The following is a 21836-nucleotide window of genomic DNA, read 5'->3' on the forward strand; positions in this document are numbered from 1 at the left end:
AAAACTGATTTGGAAATGGCAACAGTGTGAGCATGTCCATCTGTCAATTTAAACATTGTGCTGAATAAACAGGGCCCTTTTACTTTGAAGTCTTTGGTGCTGCTGCCATCTTGTGGTGTAATGCAGAATTACATCCATGTCGTTGTGGTCTTTCTTGACTCCTTTTTGGGGTATTTTTTGCACCACGGAGGTGAGCCTGTAGGAACCAGTGATCATTTCGTTTTTTCTGGATTATTGACAACCTGCAGCTATAGAAACTATTGATTGTCTATTATCTTTTCTAGTGCATTGGTCATGTATATCATACCCTTTTTAATTCTTTACAAATTTTCCTTTGTCTGTTACTGTATGAATGTTTGTGCTTTTCCAATCAGTTTAATTATATTTTAAGTACTTTTTTATAGCTTTTTTATGTGCTCAGTTGTCAATCCAATAACAGGAACACTACACTAAGATGTCATTATAAATCTATCTACATTTTCTGATATAAGCATCGAAAGACTTTCCTGTTATTTAGTAGGGTTAGTATTAACAATTCATTTAAATGTGTCACATGGGTTTCTAAGTCAATCAAAAGCCAATTCCATTTGTCTGCAAAAATAATGTTGTGAGGAGGAACATTTATACCTTATTTTTATCTAAATTCTCAATTAATATGATTTGCTTGAGCTGTTAATGGAATACTGACATAAGTAATGTGCTCTTTGTGATGTATTTGTTCAAATAAGCAAATTAAGTTGTTAGAACATCGTTATTGTGAACATCTGTACCTTGAACTGCTTGAACAGAGCAGTTGTCTCAGGTAAGCTTAGTTTGTTCAGCTTGTTATTGGCCCTGTTGGACAACTAATTTCTCTTGATCCATTAAAATGGATATGTGATTGTATTATTGACTTGTTCAAGGGACTCAGATGAAAAGAAGTAATCTGCAGAAACATCCCTGTGTTAGAACAAAAACATTCCCAACAAGACATATGTATAACAAAGTCCTAATAGCGGATATCAGTGGTTATTTGGAGCGGCAGTGCACCATAGTGGTTAAGGAGCAGGATTTGCAACCAAAAGGTTGTTGGTTCAATTCCCCATGGGGGCACTGCTGCTCTACCCTTGGGCAAGGTACTTACCCACAATTGCCTCAGTAAATAGCTGTATAAATAGATAACATTGTAATAACCTGCAATTGATGTAAGTTGCTCTGGATAAGAGTGTCTGCTAAACGGTAATAATGTAATGTATATTTAACAGCTCAGTAGAACCTAACTAGTTTAGAGATCAGATGGAATAAGTGCCAGCATACACAGTGAGTCTCCAGAACCAGGGCTGAGAATAACTGATGCATGTGTTGCTTCTTGACAACACATGGCTTTGGCATAGGAGAAGGTGGGGGTTGCTGTCTGCACATAACAGCTTGCCTGCACGCATTGCACATTACTGTTTGCAAAAGAAATATGACTTGTAACTTAAAATTAGTGAGTAGGCTATTTTGCTACCTACTCCAGAAACAGTGGGACTGAAATACCATAGCGTATTATGTGTATTTAATGTATAATAATGCAGCCATATGTGATTAAAATGCCAATCAATAGAGTGAATTGGAGTAAACATAGGAAGAATGGGAAAATGACAATTAAAATCTGCTAGAGAAACATATTTGTTGTCTCACTCATAACAATCACTGCTCACGTTAATCTACATAATCTGTTTATCACAGAAAAAGGCATGTAGCTTCATGTTATCAACCACCCTCGATCATAAATTTCAACATGGAGGACACTTTCTACAAAAGCAATCACTTGGTCTCAGGTGCAGGCTAAGACCTATGGTCCAGGTTCAATCCAAGAAATGCTATCAGCCTACAGTGACAAGACTCCCGCAAAAGCAGAACAAATTGGCTTTGTACCTCCAGGGTAGGCGTGAATATGTCTGCAAAGTGTCCTTGTCTCACCGCTCTGAGGCACCTCGTGATTCATGAGGTGCCTGTTATTTGCTCAGATGATGTCAGCAGAGTAGCACCTACCCTCCAATTGCCACAATGTGGGACCAGAATGCTCATAAATGTCTAGCGGATGCTCGACTGTCCACAGTCATGACAGACCTCTCCACAACAAATATTGATATCATCTTCAGAGGAAGCATATAAAGTCAACAAAAGCCTGTTCATTTCCCTTCATGATAATCTCTCAAGGAAAATAACGGAAGAAGCGTTTGTGAATATATTTCCTGCACAGATGTACACCAGTAAATCTGAAGGATAGTGGCATCCCTTGAAAGGTTGTCATAAAATAAAAATGTCTACTCAGACCTCCCTCACACACACACCAAACCCCAGTGTGGGCAGAAGCTGCACTTTGTGTGGAAGTGATGCATGCCCACAGAGGATACATGTCAAAATATTTTAAATCCAGATCGATATTCAGGTAATAGTCCAATCAACCCTTCTTAATTATCAATTAATTCATTTGGAATGAACAAAAAACATATGCAAACCAAATATTTTAGCTATTCTCTCATAAGTATTGTAAGTTAATGATTAAAAGCATGTTGCAACATATACAGTGTATAGAGATTATGTTTGCCATGGTGTCTGAGAATTCAGCCAAGCTTTCCTGATCTTGTTACCAAGATGACGATTTGGTGGGATTAGAAAGTTGCATTTCTACACTTGAAGGGCTACCTCCTCAACCAATGAGATACCATGCGTGAGAAATGTGCTTACCTATTAAAAAATCAATCCTCAGTTTTCTTGGTGCCAGGTTTTCAGGACAACCACAGATATTAATTTTGTTTCCTCTCAGGTGAACTGTGAAATTCTCAAGCTGAAAACAATTTCTGTTTCCTCTATTGTCCCCCACAGGAAAAGAAAGGGTGTGTTTCCTTCCTCTGTACTGATGATGTTGTCAGAATACTTCCATTTCCCTCACGTGCCCTGGGGATTGCTCTTGGCAAGGAATATATAATGCGATTTGTTTTCCACATACAGTGCCTTAGGAACTTATTTGTACCCCTTACTGTATACTCTAGGAGTATATAACAAACAAAGGTCCCTTTCCTTGAAATGTGTTATATACAGGCCTTTTATCAACTTCCTGTAAAATCTTATTATGCACCTAATGAAATAACCTTCAAATGAGATGATTTTTTTTTCTGGTTAAACTCTATAATTTGACTGAAATGACGCTCCATACCAGATACTCAAAGTATGTCCATCACTACCATGTACTCACAATACCAGTTAAAGCTAGCTGGCTGTCATTATATTATATTATATTATATTGTCATTAACATCTGCTTACTGTCAATAAAGGAGCCAGCTAGCATTAACAAGCTAGAGTAATAGTTAGTAAAATGAATGTTAAGCTGTAGACTACTTTACTATCCATAGCAATGTTTGTATATGTGTATTTTGCATTTTGTTTAACCCTCTCATCTGGAATATAAAAGGATGGTGACCAAAAACTGGATGTAGTCCACGACAGCGGAAGAGAAGGAGTCAAGGTCAAGGTCAAGGTATCTTTATTATCCCTAAGGGGGCAATTTGTTTCACAGCCAGCAAACAAGCTCAATCATATAGATAGATAAAAATGAAAAATAAATTAAATTCAATAAATAGTCTGCCTCCTGAAGAGACTTGTGGCGAGGAACGGAGCAACCAATGATCAGCGTGTGACTACTTGACCTCAGTTTCAGAGGAAAATCTTAAGCACGTGAAATTCCAGAGAAAAAAAAACATGTTATTTGTTAGCTGTGATTTAATTGTTGGGTAATGATTTTTGTATGATGAAGCTGTAAATACATACTCGATTTCTGTGGATGAAATTGGTGGTCATTTCCTTGCTATCCATTTAGATGCTGTAAAAGTGCAAATGTTTTTCAATGCTACAATGCACAGGTACTAAGCACTGTAGGTGGCTTATACCTTGGCGATATAGTGAAGATGACTGTGTCAATAGTGGTAACAAATTATATTTAAACTGACTTCATCTTGAAGGGGGAGAAGAGGGGGAAGAGGCCATTGCCAGACATGATAGTTTGGAAAGTGCTGCACACTGAGTTTATGTTATCTATAAACATGTCTACTTGTGATTAATATGTTAAATGTATGTTTACACAGTATTACATTTTTTCAAAAATTACTATCAGTGCAATTGCTCATGGGCATTGCAGAATCAGAGGAATGTTTACATTGTATTGTATGTTGTGCAATATTCGGAGGTCATTATGAAGTCCTACATTAAGTGCAAGGTAAAGGGCATCAAGGAGAAGATTTCAGAGACAGTTTAAAGTGCTCAAGCAAAATGCTGGGAAAGGGTAAATACAGTTTACTTACACTCAGGCCCAAACTCTAATGATTATAAATGAGTAGCTGTGTTTGTCAGCGTTTCAGTAATTCATAGCAATTGTGACAATGCCTAGACCTGCTTAATTGTCCCATTGCCCATGTATTATAGGCTGCTTATCCATAGCCATTTGCACCTATGCCATTACTCTCCAGCCATATTACACATAGCTGTTTCATCAGTATACCTATTACAAGGAGCAGAACGAACCCAAATGTAGAGAGGACCCAAGACTCAGGAGGCTCAGTTCAAAAATAAAGTTCTCATTACTCTAGACTGGCAGAAAACAAACAGCTTGGGCAAAGGTGTACACACACAAGGTACGGCAACTCAAGACTGAGCAAAGACATGAACAAAGAGTAGAGCTTAAATAGCAGAGTATACAGACGCAAACAATGACGAACTAGCACAGGAAAAACGCATGAACTACATGAGGCAGAGAAGACGAAGAGAATTTGTCGCCATCTGGTGGCCAATCAGGGTGGCAGCAGCTACATTCCTGATGACACCTGGTGCCAGTCATACATTTGTCATTACATTACATTATTGACATTTAGTAGACACCCTTATCCAGAGTAACTTACATCAGTTACAGTTTTTTTTAACAATGCTATGCATTTATACTACTGGATATTTACTGAGACAATTGTGGGTTAAGTACCTTGCCAAGTTTCTTCACTGTGTCTTTGTGAAAGCTGTGTCAATGTGCTATGGTTGTGGCAACATATCTGGGAATCTCCACAGAAAAATTCTCACACATATTGGATTGGATAGTTACTCACACATATTGGATACTTCTTTTCCGTGAGTCAGCATACTTGCAAATCAAGTCTGCCATTCAAATAATTAACATCAAAATGAAGCCAGGTTACACTACACAATTTGGGTGAAAAGCGCTGTGGCAGCCTTAGCCAAGTGTCATAGACTTTTCAATTTTCCATTGTGTTAGGGTGTTACTCTTCGGGTACTCTCAATTAAATTCAATTTACTTTATTGACAAGACCATTTACAGTGTAGCATTGCCAAAGCAACAATTCAACAAACAGGAACATAAATGTAAAACCTACAAACCAACCATTCAAAACACAAGAAATACATTAACATTAAAACAGACCGAAATTGTCCGCTTGTCCATGTTCAGATTACCTCTATGTGTGAACATTTCAAAATAAAAGTAGCATATTTCAAAATAATCAAAATGATTTTTTTAAAACAACACCAGTTATGAGTATCTTAGCAAAATTATTTTAAAGTCAAAAACTAACCGTTGAAACCAATTTATTATTATAGCTGTAATCAAATGAAGCAATTTCTTTTAAGTCTTCACAAAAGCAGCTACATCCGATAAGGTGACTCATCGAATGTTATAACATCCAGAGGTACTCTACTAATAGGATGAATTATTGAATGAATTATTAGGCGTACGAAACAAACTGTAAAGCGGAGTGTCATGTCTACTATCAGGATCCAGTGTTATTATTAGTAACAGTTTTGCATAAAATCAATTTGGATATGCTGTGAATATGTAATAATTTCGCATGTTAGAATAAAAAGCTAAAAATGTCATCAAATCAAAATTCATAAAACAGCACAAACTAGATTGGTATGTGTGGTACTAAAATCTTACTGCTTCAATTGAAAAAAAAACGTGCCAATAAGGACTTTTATTGAGTATTTTTTCCGCGGGCTGCTGTCGGAAATTTGGAGGAACTTCCTGTTTTCACTGAGACTTACGACATTGGCTATACTGTGAATGGTGGCCTTCGGTTATTGTGAATAACCGCCACACTTAACTCTCTGCAATACGATGACAGTTTGCAACATATATGTTGAAAGTGTAAATTAGTGGCTAGCTGCGGAAGTAGGATATGTTCGTATGCTGTATAGTCATCTTGCTAACTTAGCTTCATCGCGCTACTATAGAGTAGCAGCAATAACATTACAGGGTTAACTAGCGTTAGCGAAGCGCACTTTGTGTGGTACTGCCATGCTAGCAAAACAACCAAGCTAAGCTAGTGTAAATGGCTTGATACTTGAGAAGTATGGAAGAGGAGAAAGTCTCAGAGTCTTCGAAAGTCGGAGAAGGTGACGCCACAAAAGAAATATGGTGTTTGAAAAGAGTCGGGGAGAATTCTGGCTGGCTTCGGCTGTTCGAGAACACGGAGGTAATTGTGACTGTAGCAACGACACCTTCCTATAAGACTTGGTAGTGGCGAGTGATGTTAGCTAGCTAACTGCAGTACGATGTCCATATTAAGTAACATATGATATGCTAAGTAACTGTGTGCAAAAGGGCAGTAATAGGCAAGATAGGTTGGATAATGTAATTTAGCTTGTTGTCTAGTGAATCTTTAGCTAGCTAGCTAGCTAGCGTCTTCTTAACTGTTGACTAACTTGTAGCAAGACACACTGTAGCTAGCTAACTAGCCGAATTTGCTGGCTAGCTAGGTCCAGTATGTCTGGCATAGCTTAGTGAGGGCTCATAGTTGTCATTATGGCTACTGGCAAATGGAAACAGAAATGGCAGTTCAAGAAAGCAACTAACTTAAAAAAAATATCTCCAGAGAATGCCTCTGTGGGGGCATTGTTCTCCTTAAAGTAGAGGGTTGATATACTTAAGCCCATGAACCCATTAAGTGCGCCAACATAAACCTGTTGAGTATGTTGGCATATACCTTTTTTATTATCCGCAAAGCCTAGAAGCATCTCATAACGTCGGAATTAAGAATTCATAATACATTGGGGATGATAAATGTCATTCTTTGTCATTTCATAACATTAGTGTGACATGACACATGACATGTATGTGTCATGTAACACTTGTTTCTGCGGACGAAAAACGAAAATAAACGTAGTTCATCTTTTTCAGTTTAACGTTTAGGGTGAATAAGGGCACTTCCACCAACGTCACTTGTAATGGGTTCACATTCAATGCATTTTCAGACAAACCCGTTTTTTTTTCAGTTTAGGTTACTTTCATTCGTATCAGGAAAATACAAACTAATTTGGAAACACTTTCAGCTGAGTTTATGTGGACAATACTTCTTTTGGTTTCATCCCGCACCTCCTCCATTCTGCCTGGTTCATTTGCCGTTGACCTACAGTGGAGGTTCTCTGGAGAAGCTTCAGGTGGTTCATGTATATATTTGTCAGTACATCACATGTCAGCGACAGTCTGCCGTAGAGAGATAACAGTGGGTGAAAGAGACTCAGGACAGTGACTGGACGGTGTGGAAAAAGGTCAAAGAACAGTGGGGCAGATCTGAGTTCAGGTGTCTTTGCTGTTGTTTGCTTGGGCCTGTGTCTAGGTGCTCTGCACAATATGGCAGTCACAAAAGCAGTACACAAGGCAGGTGACCGAAAGGAAAGGCAAAAGCATCACCACCGTAGTTTAGTGCTTTTTGAGCAGTTTGTTTCCAGATAAGTCTGAGCACATTTTACCTTCATACTGCAGACCATTATGATGTCACCAGCATCACAAACACACTAACAGTCAATGGAAGTGGCTCAAACAGTACACCAATGACTAACAAAACGGTCATACACCTGGTATAACTGACCACCGTGGGGCATCCACCACTATGAAGAGTAACACCTTCTCTGTTATGTTGTATAAGGCTTGGGAGGAGTAAAGCAAAATGGAATATTTAAAGTACACTTGTAATTAGTTGTGTGAAGTTCAGACATTTAAAAGACAGCCTATTCAGTCTCATTACTGTTGATCACCTGAGCTATGTATTGGGCAGTACATAGTATTTGTAATGGGAAAAGATGTCTGATGTTTTAAATATTAATTTGTACATATTATTTTTCCAGTTTTAACCACATTTTTATATACATGTGTTTAAATGTGTTTAATGTTGTTTTATATAAAACAGCATTTAACAGTGGGCTTGTTTAGAATAGGCATGGGCTTATATGGTACAGTGTGTAGCTATTAAGCCCAGCCCAGAAGAGGATGATTTTTGTAACCAGTATGTTGTGCTAAAATAAATTCTGAAAACTTTTAAATGAGATGTTAACATTTCATTTTCACCTGACTTGACATGAAACCTAACATGAAAGCTGGTTTATTTAGTGTTTTTGCTAGTCTGAACATCTAAAACATCGCTCAGCTGAAATTTGTTGGGCTTAACAGATGTGTTTACAGACTATGTGAGGCTGCAGTCATTACAATTTGAAATGCGCTGTGATCTGTTTTGCACAGTCAGGGGCTTCACCTTGTATCACCGCGTGCCGTCTGTGTTCTGACCAGAGACGCTGTTTTGACGTGCCAGCTGAGGATGTGCTGACCCACTCTGTATGCGACTCAGGCTCTGCAGAGCAACTTGCCGTGACAGAATCGGGACTGGGGCCTGTAGATGGCTCGGCGTCCTGTACTGCAGTGCTTTTTACGAGCACAATGCTAGCATCGCAGAAGCATGACGATGAATTTTAAATCTAGTCGCCCATTTTATGTACACTATCTTAATGCTACTGTCTTGCGTGTATTTGTATATTTTGCAGAATGTGGGGTAAATGTCAAACGTTCCGCTTTTGTGAGAACCAGTTGACTTTCTTCACAGGTAGTGCTGGTCTCTTGGGTTTAAACTTGTGAAAGGAATGTGAAAGGAAAATGTACCTTTTCCCTGGAAGTAGATTACAGTTTTATCTGAATTGTACTACTAGTGAAGCTGAACATCATTTTAACTTAAGAATGGCTTTAACATCTGAATATCTATGAAAGAACTTTAAATTAAATTAAAACATATATTTTTTAAATTTGACAACACACATTTGTGACAAATTCAGTAGTGACAACTAATGAATATTAGTATTTAAGCGGTTGTCTGTAGCAGTGTTTTTTTTGTTTGCACCTCCATCCTTGTCGGCACAGGAACTGTTGCGGCTTCCAAATAGGTGTGAAGCTGCGTAGGAGATGAGGCTTACCTCTTAGGAGTTGTGCAGGATTTGTGATGATGTAATGTGGCAGGGAAATTAAGAGGGGGGGGGGGAGCAACAGCAGGAGAGATGGAGTGCAGAATGGCTCAGGGTTTGGCTCTCTGTTAAGTGATAGTCTGAAGCTGTATCTGAATTCTGTGTGCACAGGTAAGGGTAGATGGCACAGAAATAAATGTTTATGAGGAACTGGAGCTCAGGGCCATCACGATTCCCCTGGGGAAAGATGAGTTGGATAACGTCATGTTGACATATTTCACTCCTCAGCTTCACTTGGGAGGTACGTGATTTTGTGATGCCATCAGAATATTCACCTAATTTTGCGTGTGACCCCTGTCATTGTGTTCTGTAGGTCACGCTTGGACGTGCCTTGAATGTCACTTATCAGCTTTTGTCTCCGAACTATCCTTTAATGGTGTCCAGACACCACTGTTTGTTCAAGCAAAACGAAGATGGACAGTGGACAGTAACAGACAAAAAGGTATGACCACTATATTGTACATCGTTCTTGTGTGTGTGTATGTGTGTGTGTGTGTGTGTGTGTGTGTATATGTGTGTATGTGTACACCCCTTGTACAAGAACACGTACAAGGGGCAGCAGTGTAGCATAGTGGTACGGAGCAGAGCTTGTAACCAAAAGGTTGCCAGTTCGAATCTCCCCCGGGGCGCTGTTGCAAGTGTTTAATCCACAGTTGCCTCAGTAACTATCCAGCTGTATAAATGGATAAAACTGTAACCTAACTTAAGTCTCTCTGGATAAGAGCGAGTGCTAAATGGCAATAATGTAAAGTAGTGTATAGGTCTGCATGACCGGCTGCTGTGTGCCCGTCTCGTTCCACAGAGCCTTAACGGAGTGTGGGTGAACAGGGAGCGCATTCTTCCCGAGAAGGCCTGGCGGCTGAGCCCCGGGGACTCCGTAAGGATAGGGGTGCCTGTGGAAAGCGTGCAGTTTGAGTACGTGCTTGTGCGGGACCATCTGCAGACCCTCGAGTCCTTCCTGCAGCCGCGGACTGACGGAGAGGCTAACGCCTCTACCAGGGCGAAAAAGACCAAGAGGAAACTGGACGCGGAAGGGTCGGATCCCCCGGTTTCGCCCGAGTCCAAGGCGAAGCTTTATCGCTGCTCCAGCACGGACAAGTCCCTGGGCCGGCCGTGTCCGACGGCAGAACCGGCGCGGCCCAGATCCCCGCCCACGGAGGCTGCCGGGCCCAGCGCGGCCCCCGCGGCGCCAGAGGGACCCGAGCCAGCCGCGCAGGACGGCCTGGACCTGGCCTGCCTGCGGAGGGACAGCGACAGCATCCAGGCTCTGAGGAGCAGGCTGCAGGACGCGTGGCAGAAAGCCGCCAGCCTGCAGGCCCTGCGGCCCGGCCAGCAGGAGGAGCTGAAGGAGCTGCGGGCGCAGCAGGACGCTCTGCGGGCCCAGCTGCGCAGTCAGCAGGAGCAGCACCTGCGCAGGGTGCAGACGCTGGAGGACTCCCTGTGCCAGGAGGAGATGCGTCTGGAGGTGATGGGGGGGCCGCGGGGGGGGGTTGTGGAGCTGAGAGAGAGATACAAAAGACTCAGCATCCTCAAATGTAAACGATAAATCGGTCTGGCAGGCCGCACACATTAAGGAATGTCTGTTAAACGGTGTTAAAGAGTTGGCTTGTTAAACTGAGTGCTCAGCAGCTCTGACACACTCTTGATTGAAAATGAGTTTGTGCTGCCTCACTGTGTGGGTTCCAGTGCAGCAGGCTAGCTAACTAGCATCCAACATCTTTAATTGCAAATAATCGCTAAGTATGAAAACATAAAATTAGGCTAAATCTGACTATTTAGCCAGATAGCTTAACAGTAAATGGTGGGGACAAATTGCCATGTAGTTATGTAGCTAACTTTATCCTATAAGTAAAGGGCAGTAAAGTGTTCACGACTGTTTATTGTTGTTTTTAATTTTTTAGTACCATGCATTTGATCCCAGGAAGGTTTTTGTGAGAGAAACTTTGAATAATATGGATTTTGTCATTTGCACATGAATGGTTAAACCAATGCACAGTGATTATTTTTGAGACACCACATTTGTGTGAAATGTTCAACACTGGCCTAAAGCTTAGCAGTAAACCTGTTGTGTACAACTGTGACAGCAAGTCATCTTAGCCACAGATCCCAAGTGTAGCACCTGCAGTATAAATCATAAGCGCTGATTTTAGGCTATTGTAAAAACTAAAAAACAGCAGTTGGGTGTGCTTCAGCCAGCAGATTTGGGTGTATCTGAATGTGGTGAAACCTGGTGCTGTCCTTGAACTCAACAAGAGATACGTTGTTCCTCTAATGTATTGTTTTGTGTTGTGACGTATTTTTCCTTTTAAGGTGGCAAAAAGACAGGAGAAGGAGGAAAATTTAAAGAAGCAACTGGAGGAAGCTTTGCAAGAGGTATCAAACTTTACAGTTTCTCACGTCCATTAAGAGAAAGCTGAGCCTAGGACCTTTTTAACCCCTTTTTGCGGTTATACTCATACAGCACAGAAAGGTGATTGAGGAGCTCAGATCCTCTCGACAAGGCTTTGAAGAGATCCTCCAAGCTAAAGACAAAGAGCTGAAGGTGACAAAGGTAGGCCACAGCATCACCTGCAACCACACTGGGTCCCACATCTTCCCACACCACACTCCCGCTTCCTACAGTCTGACAACCAATAAAATTACCAGCTGTGTACAACATTTTCAGGGTGCTGCAGGGACCCTTCCTTTTAGGAGTTAACTTTTAAAGCCCAAAAATAGAATGTCTCTGTTAAGTTCATTACATGCTTGCATTATGGTTTTAATTGCACCCTGTTTCATAATGAGCAACATCTGTGTCAGCACCATTGTTCTGCGCATTGACCAACATTGTGCTGGGAACAAGGATTCTTACCTTGTCAGTTAGGATGAGTGACTTTGCAAAAGGAAGTTCAGATGGTTTCTCCTGCCTCCTCGCTACAATGTTGATCGCTTTATCTCTCATATACACATGTCAGGTTAAGCTGTCATTAGCGGTAGGTGGCCCCCACTCATTTAGAGTGACATGCAAATCAGACTGAGTAGTTGGTGCTCATTAATCTGGTGAGTTCCGCGGGGTGTATTGTGTGATCTGGGGGCAAAGGAACTTACCGGATCTCCTCAACGGCATGACCCGCTTTGTCTCGTAGGAGGAGAAGGAGCAAGCACGAGCCCAGAAGGAGGAGGTGGTGATTCAGATGACCGACGTGCTGGAGAACGAGCTGCAGTGCATCATCTGCTCGGAGCTCTTCATCGAGGTGAAGCGCGCGGGTGGCCACGTGTAACGAGTGTCACAGCTCGCCTTGAAGTCCCATCCCCTGTTGTCACTAAAGATGCCATGGCACCTGCCGCAAGTAACTAAGAGAGAAAGTTTCCCTGGTGTCCTGGCCAAATTCCCAGTCTGGTCATTTGTCAATCTCCCACTCTTAATTGGATAAATAATTCCCTCCTTCTCCATTTCTGCTGCTGAGGTGTTCTGGTATAGAATGGCTGCCTTTTCACCCAGGTGGGTCCTACTCCCTCTGCAGTGTAAAGCCCTGCCAGATACTTAAAAGGCAGCATATGAATGTAGTTCCACATTAGAGCAGTATGTCAGTTTTGATCATGATTGACTCCCCCAGCCTGAGCGTGTATTACCATATGATTTATAATTTGATTAATTATCGGCGTGGCGTGGTTAGTAAAGGAACTTGAATTGTGATGAGAAGGTTGTAGGCTTGAAATCGAGATTACAATGCTGTAACGCCCTTGACCTAAACCCAAACTCCTGATATTTATGCAGAGTAATTTAATAAGTCATCCCATAAGCAGGAAGTCTGGAGTCAAGTTCACACAAGGACCAGATTTCAAAACGGAACCATTCTTTATAGGACTGTTCATATGCGAGAAAAAGACAATATTCAGCATAACATTTTGCATAGTCAGGCCTCAGGACTGATATCTACCATACCACTTGCAGCAGCCCGTCGAGGTCATAGCTGGAATAGGGAGTATATAAAAACCGTTTACACGTGCAGGTGTCTGAGGGAGAACATAGGTAGAGCAAGCTCTCTCTGTGTGTTCCTCGGTCACGTTTGGAAGACGCAGGGTAAGCCGAACGCCATGTTTTGTGGTGAGGGTGCAGCAGTAATTACGGTGGTTACTCGTGTTTGTTCTGGTCGCAGCATTCCTGCCAGACAGACCGCCATTCTGCAGTCTCTCTCCATGCGCGTGGAGTCCTTTCCTCTTTCGAGATGCCGTCATGTCCACGACTTCCCCCTCATTTTCACAGCCGCACTAGATGAAATGTAAATGTAAGCTGTTTAAGGGGTGACTGCTAAGCAGATGCGTAATGCCACCTGTACTACTGCTAATCATAATGATAAATTATTCTTATTATTCAGTCTGACACCTTCATATATCCGTCACACCTTTGTGAGGAGAGGGGAGAAGGGCATCCGGTCCTGAATGAAAAATAATTTCTTCAGCTCCCCATATGATGAATACATCTGTGACGACCCACAACATTGTTAGAATTAGTTTAGCTTTTTTTAAAATTATTATTGATCATATTATTTCCATGTTGCCTGAGAATGATTTCCACAAGCACTCCCTTGATCTCAGATCCCTGTGTGTGTGTGTGTGCGTGTGTGCGCGCGCGCGCGTGCGTGTGCGTGCGTGTGCGTGTGCGTGTGCGTGTGTGTGTGTGTGTGTGCGTGCGTGCGTGCGTGTGTGCACGTGTATGTGTGCATGTGTGTGCACGTGTATGTGTATGTGTACGTGTGTATGTGTGTGTGTGTATGTGCGCGTGTGTGTGTTAAATTCGGCACAGGCTGTCACCCTCAGTTGCGCCCATAGCTTCTGCCTGCACTGCATTGAGGCATGGAGGAAGCGCAGCACGGCCTGCCCCATCTGCAGACAGGACATCCTGTCCCAGACGCGCTCGCTGGTGCTGGACAACTGCATCGACCGCATGGTGGACAGCCTCAGCGCCGAGTTGAAGGAGCGTCGGCAGGAGCTCATTTCCCAGAGGAAGGGTGAGAGGTGCGTACAGAGAGAGAGAGAAAGAGAGTGAGAGAGAGAGAGAGAGAGCGCGCGCGATTCTGGGAACGTTCCGCCGTGAGATCTCTGATCTGCTATTGCGGTCAGTATTCTGATGAGCACTCTGAAGGAGAATGAAATGGCTTCTCCCAGCTCCTCACTATAATAGTGATCACTTTATCTCTCGGTATTCCAATATTATTCTGTGTCAGTGAACAAAAAAGGAAGGAAGAAATCAGTTTTATTCTTATTAGTGTTTGTAAAGGAGAGGTGATAACACTGTACACAAAACAATTTCATTTCATACTAATGTTCTTGCCTGAAAGTGTTAATGAATGCACAGTCGTTGTAGCGAGTCTCTCTATGTAGAGAAATAATTGGAGTTTCAAGTGCTTGGTGGGTGGGGGGTGTAAACCGACCTCAGTTTTTTTTTTAATTATTATTATTATTATTTCTGTGAGGAGGCAGAACTTTAATGAAGGGGTCTGCTCTTTGTGTGGGGTGTGGACAAGGGATACGTTTCAACTACAAAAGCTTTGCTCCTGACCCCTGGTATCCATAGTAGTGCAAGCATCCAAATTAAGAATTTGCCTCATTAAGAAACTGACAGAGCATCTTCCAAATGTTGCCTGAGGTATTCCATGTTATGAATTTGACAGTTATGAACCTTTACAGTTTAGATGTAGCTGTCCGTTTTGTTTTTTTTTTTCCCCCCATTAAGTTTGGAAGTGTGCTGTCTGCTGTCAGTCCGTTTCTGAAGGTTAATGGGGCTAAGCGCATTGCAGTTCGGTTGCATGTGCGCCCGTGGCCACTGACTCAGCTATTCTTCTTTTATCCCTGCAGCCCAGCCTGTGACCGTAGTGGTGCTGGTCAGTGTGGAGGGCAGCGGCAGCAGCAACGGCAACGGCAACGGCAGCGGCAGCAGCAGTAGCAGCAGTATTATCATCAGTAGTGACCATTCATCAGACAGCAGCTCCATCAGCTCCCCTGTCTCCCAGGGAGAGGCCAGCCGCAGCTCTCGGTCCGCCATGATTTTGAGCGACACCGGCGATGACCTTGAGTAAGACTCTTTGCACTGGCTCAACAGCACATCTGTCCAACACTATTAAAAATTAAATAAATGAAAGAAAGCCTGTTCTTGTTCACATTGATGGTAGAATATTTTGTTTACGATGCCTTTAAAGTTGTATTTTTTTATTTAGGGTTTTTTTTTGTCTTTGTCTACTGTCTTCTTGGAAAGAAATGAATAAAACCTTTACCTCATGGGCATTGTGTATGCATTGGTCTGCTGTGTCCTTATTGGGTGTAAGCTTGCAGCTAAAAGGTACGTTTTTTAAAATGTTCACTTCCCATCTCCATACCTCAGTGGTCATTCTCTACAGTACAGTGCAAAGTATCATGGTAGAATTGCAGAATTGCATGAAATGTATATTTATTTCTGAATGCTGATGTAGTTCATTGGCTGGGGGTATGTCCAGAGAATGTCTTGATATTGTGCTTATTTACCAACCTTACTGTGGTTCCATTACTGTACTTGTATTTACCAACAGTACTGTAGTTCATCCTGCTTGACACTAGGGGTCGCCAGATCATCAGTGAGCCTGGACAGTAAGGTCATCTGGAGTGGCCGACCTACTCTGTAAGTTACAGACTACAGTGATTTTGCAGAAAATATTTTAGTTGTAGTAACATTCTTTGAGAAGTGGACTGGCCTGTTAAAATCTAATGGATCTATGTCACTAAAAACATGCTACTTCAGATCCTCATTACATGGTCACAGTTTAAAATGTTTTTATATTTGCTCTTTTTAAAAGTGTGACGAGTGAATGAAATGAAATAGAAAACATATACTTGCATCGTTCTTTGTGCAAAATTCACTTCAACATTTTAGCCAGCTAGTTCTCATTTTTCAGTTGAGTGTTAAGGTAAGGTAATAATAATATAATAATATTATTACCTTACCTTAACACTCAACTGAAAAATGAGAACTAGCTGGCTAAAATGTTGGAAGTGAATTTTGCACAAAGCACGATGCAAGTCAGGCCTTTTGCACGTCAGGTTTTTTATAAATAGCCTCTAACCTTGAAGACTCCTGTGTCGTCAAAGGTGAAATTTGCGAAGGCTGAACCGCTGCTTGCGCCTGCTGTGCGTTTTTGGTAGGACAGCAGATGGGTCTGACTCAGTGGCTTCCAGCAACTTTACAGGCGGTCTGGACTGTTGTGCTGGTTGCCTCTTCAATGGGGTGAGAAAACTCCTGCTGAATGAGAGAATTCTACACGCGCGGCCAAGTGGTCGAGTTTGATTCGCTACACAGCACACCAGAGGGGACAGGTGGCAGCTGGGACAGCACCAGGGCTGAGCTAACCTGAAAAGGGATCTTTGTGTAAAATACATTTTTTCTTCACAGGCAAATGAGCTGCACGCTAACAGAAGTACACCTGGAAGCTCAGTCAAATATAGCATATAAACATTTATACTTAAATCTTTCTTTCCCCAACAATAAAACTCAGCATAAAGCAACATCATTTGAAATTTTTATTTGTTTGTTTTGTTTGTTTTTTTATAGTTATCCTCAAATCAGTCGGTGTAACTGAAGATGTCAGAAGAAAAAATACGAAAGGATTGTGAGAACCTGGCTTTTCCCACAATCTTACAAAGTCAATATTTTATGTGAATGTGTTTCACTGTATGTGCATGTTAAATCAAAATTGCAAAAGTAACTGGAAATTTGAAGTTGTATTTATTTTGGTGGCTGGGATAGATGGGTTTAAGATAACTTTGCACTGCAACTGGCTGTGGTTAGACAAGTTGGTATTTTTGCCAGGTTACTAACAAGATGAGTTGCTAAGCAACCTTAGTTATTGAACATCTTGGGCCATTTCTGATTTGTCTTATTAAGGTCTCTGTCTGAAACTGGGGCAGTGACATCATTTTATAAGTGGTTCAGTTTTGATGGCGCGGATATGAATGCCTTATGGGCAGCTTTTGATGTAACGCTTTATGTTTACCATACTGCGTGAATGCGGTGCTTTATGGGAGTCAACATGAGTGGAAATCATCAGGAAAATAAACAAGACAAAGATGTTTTAAATAAAACAAATAAAAAAAAAATAATGCTCTCTATTTGAGCTTTATTTAAGGCTGTGGTGTAACAAAGTCTTAAAGTCACCTGGCTGACTTTCAGCGCAATAGAACATAAGTGTATGTCCAATTTAACAAGCGACAATGTCAGACCAGGCTAACAACACTCCCAGACCAGTGACGTTATGGAAGCAGACCTGGGCAAACCCCTCTTTCCATATTTTCCCTCAACTGTCCTAACTTTTAATATACTGATCTAATTGCACAGGGTAACTGACGGCTATATTTATTATTGCTGTGTGTAATGATAGAAAGAGTTGTGGGGGGGAGAAGCAGGGTACAGAAAGTAGTTGGACGTATATGGTGCTCACATTCACGTTTCTTCTAACAACAGAATGGCCTGACTACTTGCAATACTAGAGTTCTTGTAATTTACCTCTCAATGACAAAATCCCACCCAAAAAAGGCATGGCTTGGCTACAAATTTGGTGTAACAGGCTTTAAAAGGCTTTATTATCTACGCTATTGCAAAAAAATGTTAGGGCACAAAATGAAGTCCTGCTCAGTGAAACTAAATCTTGCACAACACATTTCACAGTGACTTACAATGTTCCGAACACACCAGTCTTGTTGTAAAATACCTTCACTTGCAGCTCAAAATGTATCCTTTTTTTTGTCCTGTGATATATTTAGATAAGTTAATGTAGAAAAAGCACCCGAGCGACTGTTGTTAATTTGCAGATTCTTAACACATGCTCACACACCCCTGCTGCAGCCTGAGAGTCTTCACGTCGCCTTTCCCCTCCTGCGTAATTGATTCTCAAGGGAAAACCGCAGTTGCCTGGCAACTAATATCACCGCTTTGTGGCCTTTCACGCAAATGTCTCCGAACACCGGAGCGACGCAGAACGCTAGCACAGATTTTTTTATATATTGGCTAGATAGCTCAGAGCGTTCCACACTGAAAATTGCATCTCTGCCATAGTTCAAAGCCACAAGTGCTCTGATTTGCTGGCTCGTTATGGACATTCTTGAGGGGGCGTAGTCTGAAACAGAACATCTACAGTCGGCATAGGAATGCAGAACGCAGAACATCCTAGACAGTGGACAGAAAGAACACAGGAGATGAATATCTGTTCAGAATAAAATGCCTGTGGTACAAGTGTTTTCACTCTTCTAAGAAACTGGATCTCCCATCAGAGTTACAATTCACCTGTAAATAATCTTTTTTTAAGGTTTAAGATTTTATAGAGCTCATTTTCAGTGGACCATAAATAAGAAGGACATATATTCAATTTACCAATAATCTGCATCAGCGGTCTTCACCCACTGAATTGCACAGTACAATTCCCCTTCCTGGTATTTAACACTGCTATGCAGAGTATAAATTTAGGTAAAACCATAGCATCATTATTGGAAATACATGAATCAGAAAGTATACCTGCTTTCAGCTTTGATGCAGCCTAATGCTAGCAATTCTGTAGGTATTAAAAGAACTTAAGCAGTTCCATTTGAAAAAAATAAAATATTTTTGAGACTAACAGCTGTGTGTATGTCTTTCTTTTGTATTACAGTGTTTTGATCTTTGACATGTAAATGGTTTCAATTTTTTCATTTTCACACAGTAGTTTGGCTGTTTTAATACATAAATATTAGCTAATGTAAGATGTTTCAGGCTTGAAAAGGTAAGGGGAAGATGATACCTTCATTTCTGAGAAACCATTGTCAAAGTGAAACTTGCTGAATAACTAATCCTTAATTAACAATGAGTTTCTTACAAAGGATTTCATGAACCCTCATCTGTTCTACAAAGCAAGTGTGTAGGCTAGCTGGCTGTGCACTTCAGGGTAAGGGGCGGCATGAGAGAAAGGATACAAGATTATTAGGTTATGTAGGCTACAACATAACAGATTGTTGATTCTGTTACACCAAATTACGGTATCTTTACAATGATAATGTCTGCAATACCTAATACATAAGTAAACGATTTGTCATAGACGAACACTGTCAGTGTGACATGATTGCAATATTCTGGTACGGTTCAGACGTTATGCTTTAGAGTGAAAACCACAACGTATGACCACAAGTAGCTACAGTAGGCCTTAATACAGCGATTCATCTGTGTGTGTGTGTGTGTGTGTGTGTGTGTGTGTAGCGGGGTCTTTAAGGCTCGTAAAAAATGCATTTCACTGCCAGCTTCCACAGCCTCTCCTGCTCTCGACTCTCCGCGCCGCGGAAGCCGCTTTCATGTCACTCCGTAGAGGCCGAATGCAAGAGAAGCGTGTGTCTGTCAAGCGCGATTACACCGGAACGACACTGACGGACAGCCCGGGGCCTCGGACAGTCCCGGGCTCCCGCGTTTTCAAGAGCTTCCAGTGTGATTCGTAATGAAATGAACAATGTCACCGATAGTTACCCCCGGCTCCTCTCCTCCCCGCGTCCCTTCGGTGTATTTGTTCCATGTGACTGCGGACGTCTCCATTGCACGGGCTATTACAGTCATATGGGAGCTACTGCGTAACTACACGACAAGAAACGTTGCATCCTATATAAGTATTATCTGAAGTGGCCTATATTCTGTTATATTCAATGGTGGTTTAGTGTCTTACCATTGCACCACCTTCATGTGCGTTGGTAAGACACTAAACCATACTGTAGGCTTCGTGTATTTGGCACTGGGCTGTTGACGGAGTCCCGAACGTGGCCAAGCCGTCATGCCCGTGTGTGAGGAGCCATCCAGGAAAGCGACTCATTCGATGAAGCGTGGCTGCACCGCAGAGTGTGTCCGGATGGGAGATGAGCAGCCTGCTGACTCCCGGTGAGAGGTGCCAGGCTCTGTGAAAGATTAAGGTCCAGCGGCTTTTATTTTCCCGGCTCTCCGGCTCCCAGCTGCGGCGGTAGATAACATTCACTACATCCTGTGTGGCGCGCAAGGCGCCCGAGCTGTTGTTCCTCCGATGAAGATAACGTAATCGTTGGGGTGATGTGAGGCTAAAGTCAATCAGTCTGGCTTGGTCTGGAAATGGTTTTCAATAGCAGAGTTTATTTTTATTTATATTTTATTTTATTTTATTTTTTTTGTTCATTTATGAATGAATTTATCAGCCTGAAATATTAACAGAAGCACTTTTTAAACTAAATCTCTAAGCCTGCCTTTTATTGCATTGTTTATTTTGAACAAAACCTATGTGTCCTCCATTGTTTAGTTTCAACCTTTTGAGCTCTTGTTCAAGACAATGTTCAATGCAAAACAACTTCACACAAAACAGAACAAAAGAACATTAATAATATTAGCATGGATAAATGCTGACATAAAAAAACAAGATCAATGATAAAATAAATGATAATTCTTACAGTGAGCTTCTTTAGAAGTCATACATATAAATATAGGAGATGACGCCGTAATATTGCAGACGCCATCTGTTCCTTAAAAAAAATTGCCCTCTTGGTAACATATTACTAGGAGTGTAATAGTGTAGCTTTATATAAGATGTAAAATATACATACAGACATATACACATTACATCTTATATAATAAATAAATGAATAAATAATGTAACAGATATGCATGTGAGAGATGTTTTTAATGCTGGTATTTTTTTTTCTTTGCTTGCTTGCCTTAAGGAATTTTTTGACTAGCCTGCCCCACTGACATCAGTATCAGGCCACCTCTGTCTAGACAGGGTTGCACTGGATACTCTCCACTAATTAACGCAGGGTGTCTATTTGGCGATGGTTCCTACTGAAAACCAAACTGTAGGGGCATTAGTGCCCAATCATCCAATAAAGTGATGGACAAACCATTAAGAATCTTACATTGTTTATATCAAAATCTTGCATATTACCTAGGGGTACTTCCTCTTTGCGTGAGACTGAGGAGCTGAGTTATGGAATCCTATTTCACATGACAATTTACAATTTACAATCTAAAGGGATGCTGTAGTTATCTGCTACTACCTACACATGGGTGTAGATATTAGCTGCTAGCTTGATGTGCTGAGTCCCTATATTGCGTAACTAGCCAAGTAAAAAAAAAAAACAGCTAGCTAGCCCATGCAGCCAGTAATGCAGCCACTGCTGTACTCTAGCAACCAGGTCACAACTAGCAAGCTGTCTTCCCTGATGTATTATATAGCTTGCTGGCCACTTTTAGCAGTAAATACCTAGCCGTGACTATGTGGCAAATGTATGTCAACAGTAATATTTTTATTGTCCTTTGAATGTGGTGTGTTTGAGGACAGAATAGTGTCAGAAAACCATTTTACAGCGTTCAGTGAATGTAAAGATTTTCAGAGTATGATTCTATGTGGTTGCCAAATCGATGAGGTCAATTTAGACTTTTGATTGATCATTGAACATGTCATTTATTATACAGTATTAGTAGATATTAAACATTATAAATAGGGTGACAGTTTCCAGACCAAGAAGTACTTCCCTGCTAATTAGG

General features: G+C 41.4%; 1 protein-coding gene across 1 annotated transcript; it reads left to right on the top strand.

Moving 5' to 3' along the window:
• The first annotated feature begins 6079 nt into the window (after positions 1 to 6079).
• rnf8 (ring finger protein 8, E3 ubiquitin protein ligase) lies at positions 6080 to 15463 on the top strand. Its single transcript, XM_036549785.1, has 8 exons — positions 6080 to 6501; positions 9627 to 9755; positions 10116 to 10778; positions 11624 to 11686; positions 11775 to 11864; positions 12439 to 12546; positions 14100 to 14311; positions 15152 to 15463. The coding sequence occupies exons 1-8, from the start codon at positions 6379 to 6381 to the stop codon at positions 15237 to 15239; spliced, it is 1476 nt and encodes a 491-aa protein (XP_036405678.1). The 5' UTR covers positions 6080 to 6378; the 3' UTR covers positions 15240 to 15463.
• Positions 15464 to 21836: the final 6373 nt, after the last annotated feature.

The sequence above is a fragment of the Megalops cyprinoides genome, chromosome 17 (genome assembly GCF_013368585.1).
Source record: "Megalops cyprinoides isolate fMegCyp1 chromosome 17, fMegCyp1.pri, whole genome shotgun sequence".
In the NCBI taxonomy this organism is placed as follows: domain Eukaryota; kingdom Metazoa; phylum Chordata; class Actinopteri; order Elopiformes; family Megalopidae; genus Megalops; species Megalops cyprinoides.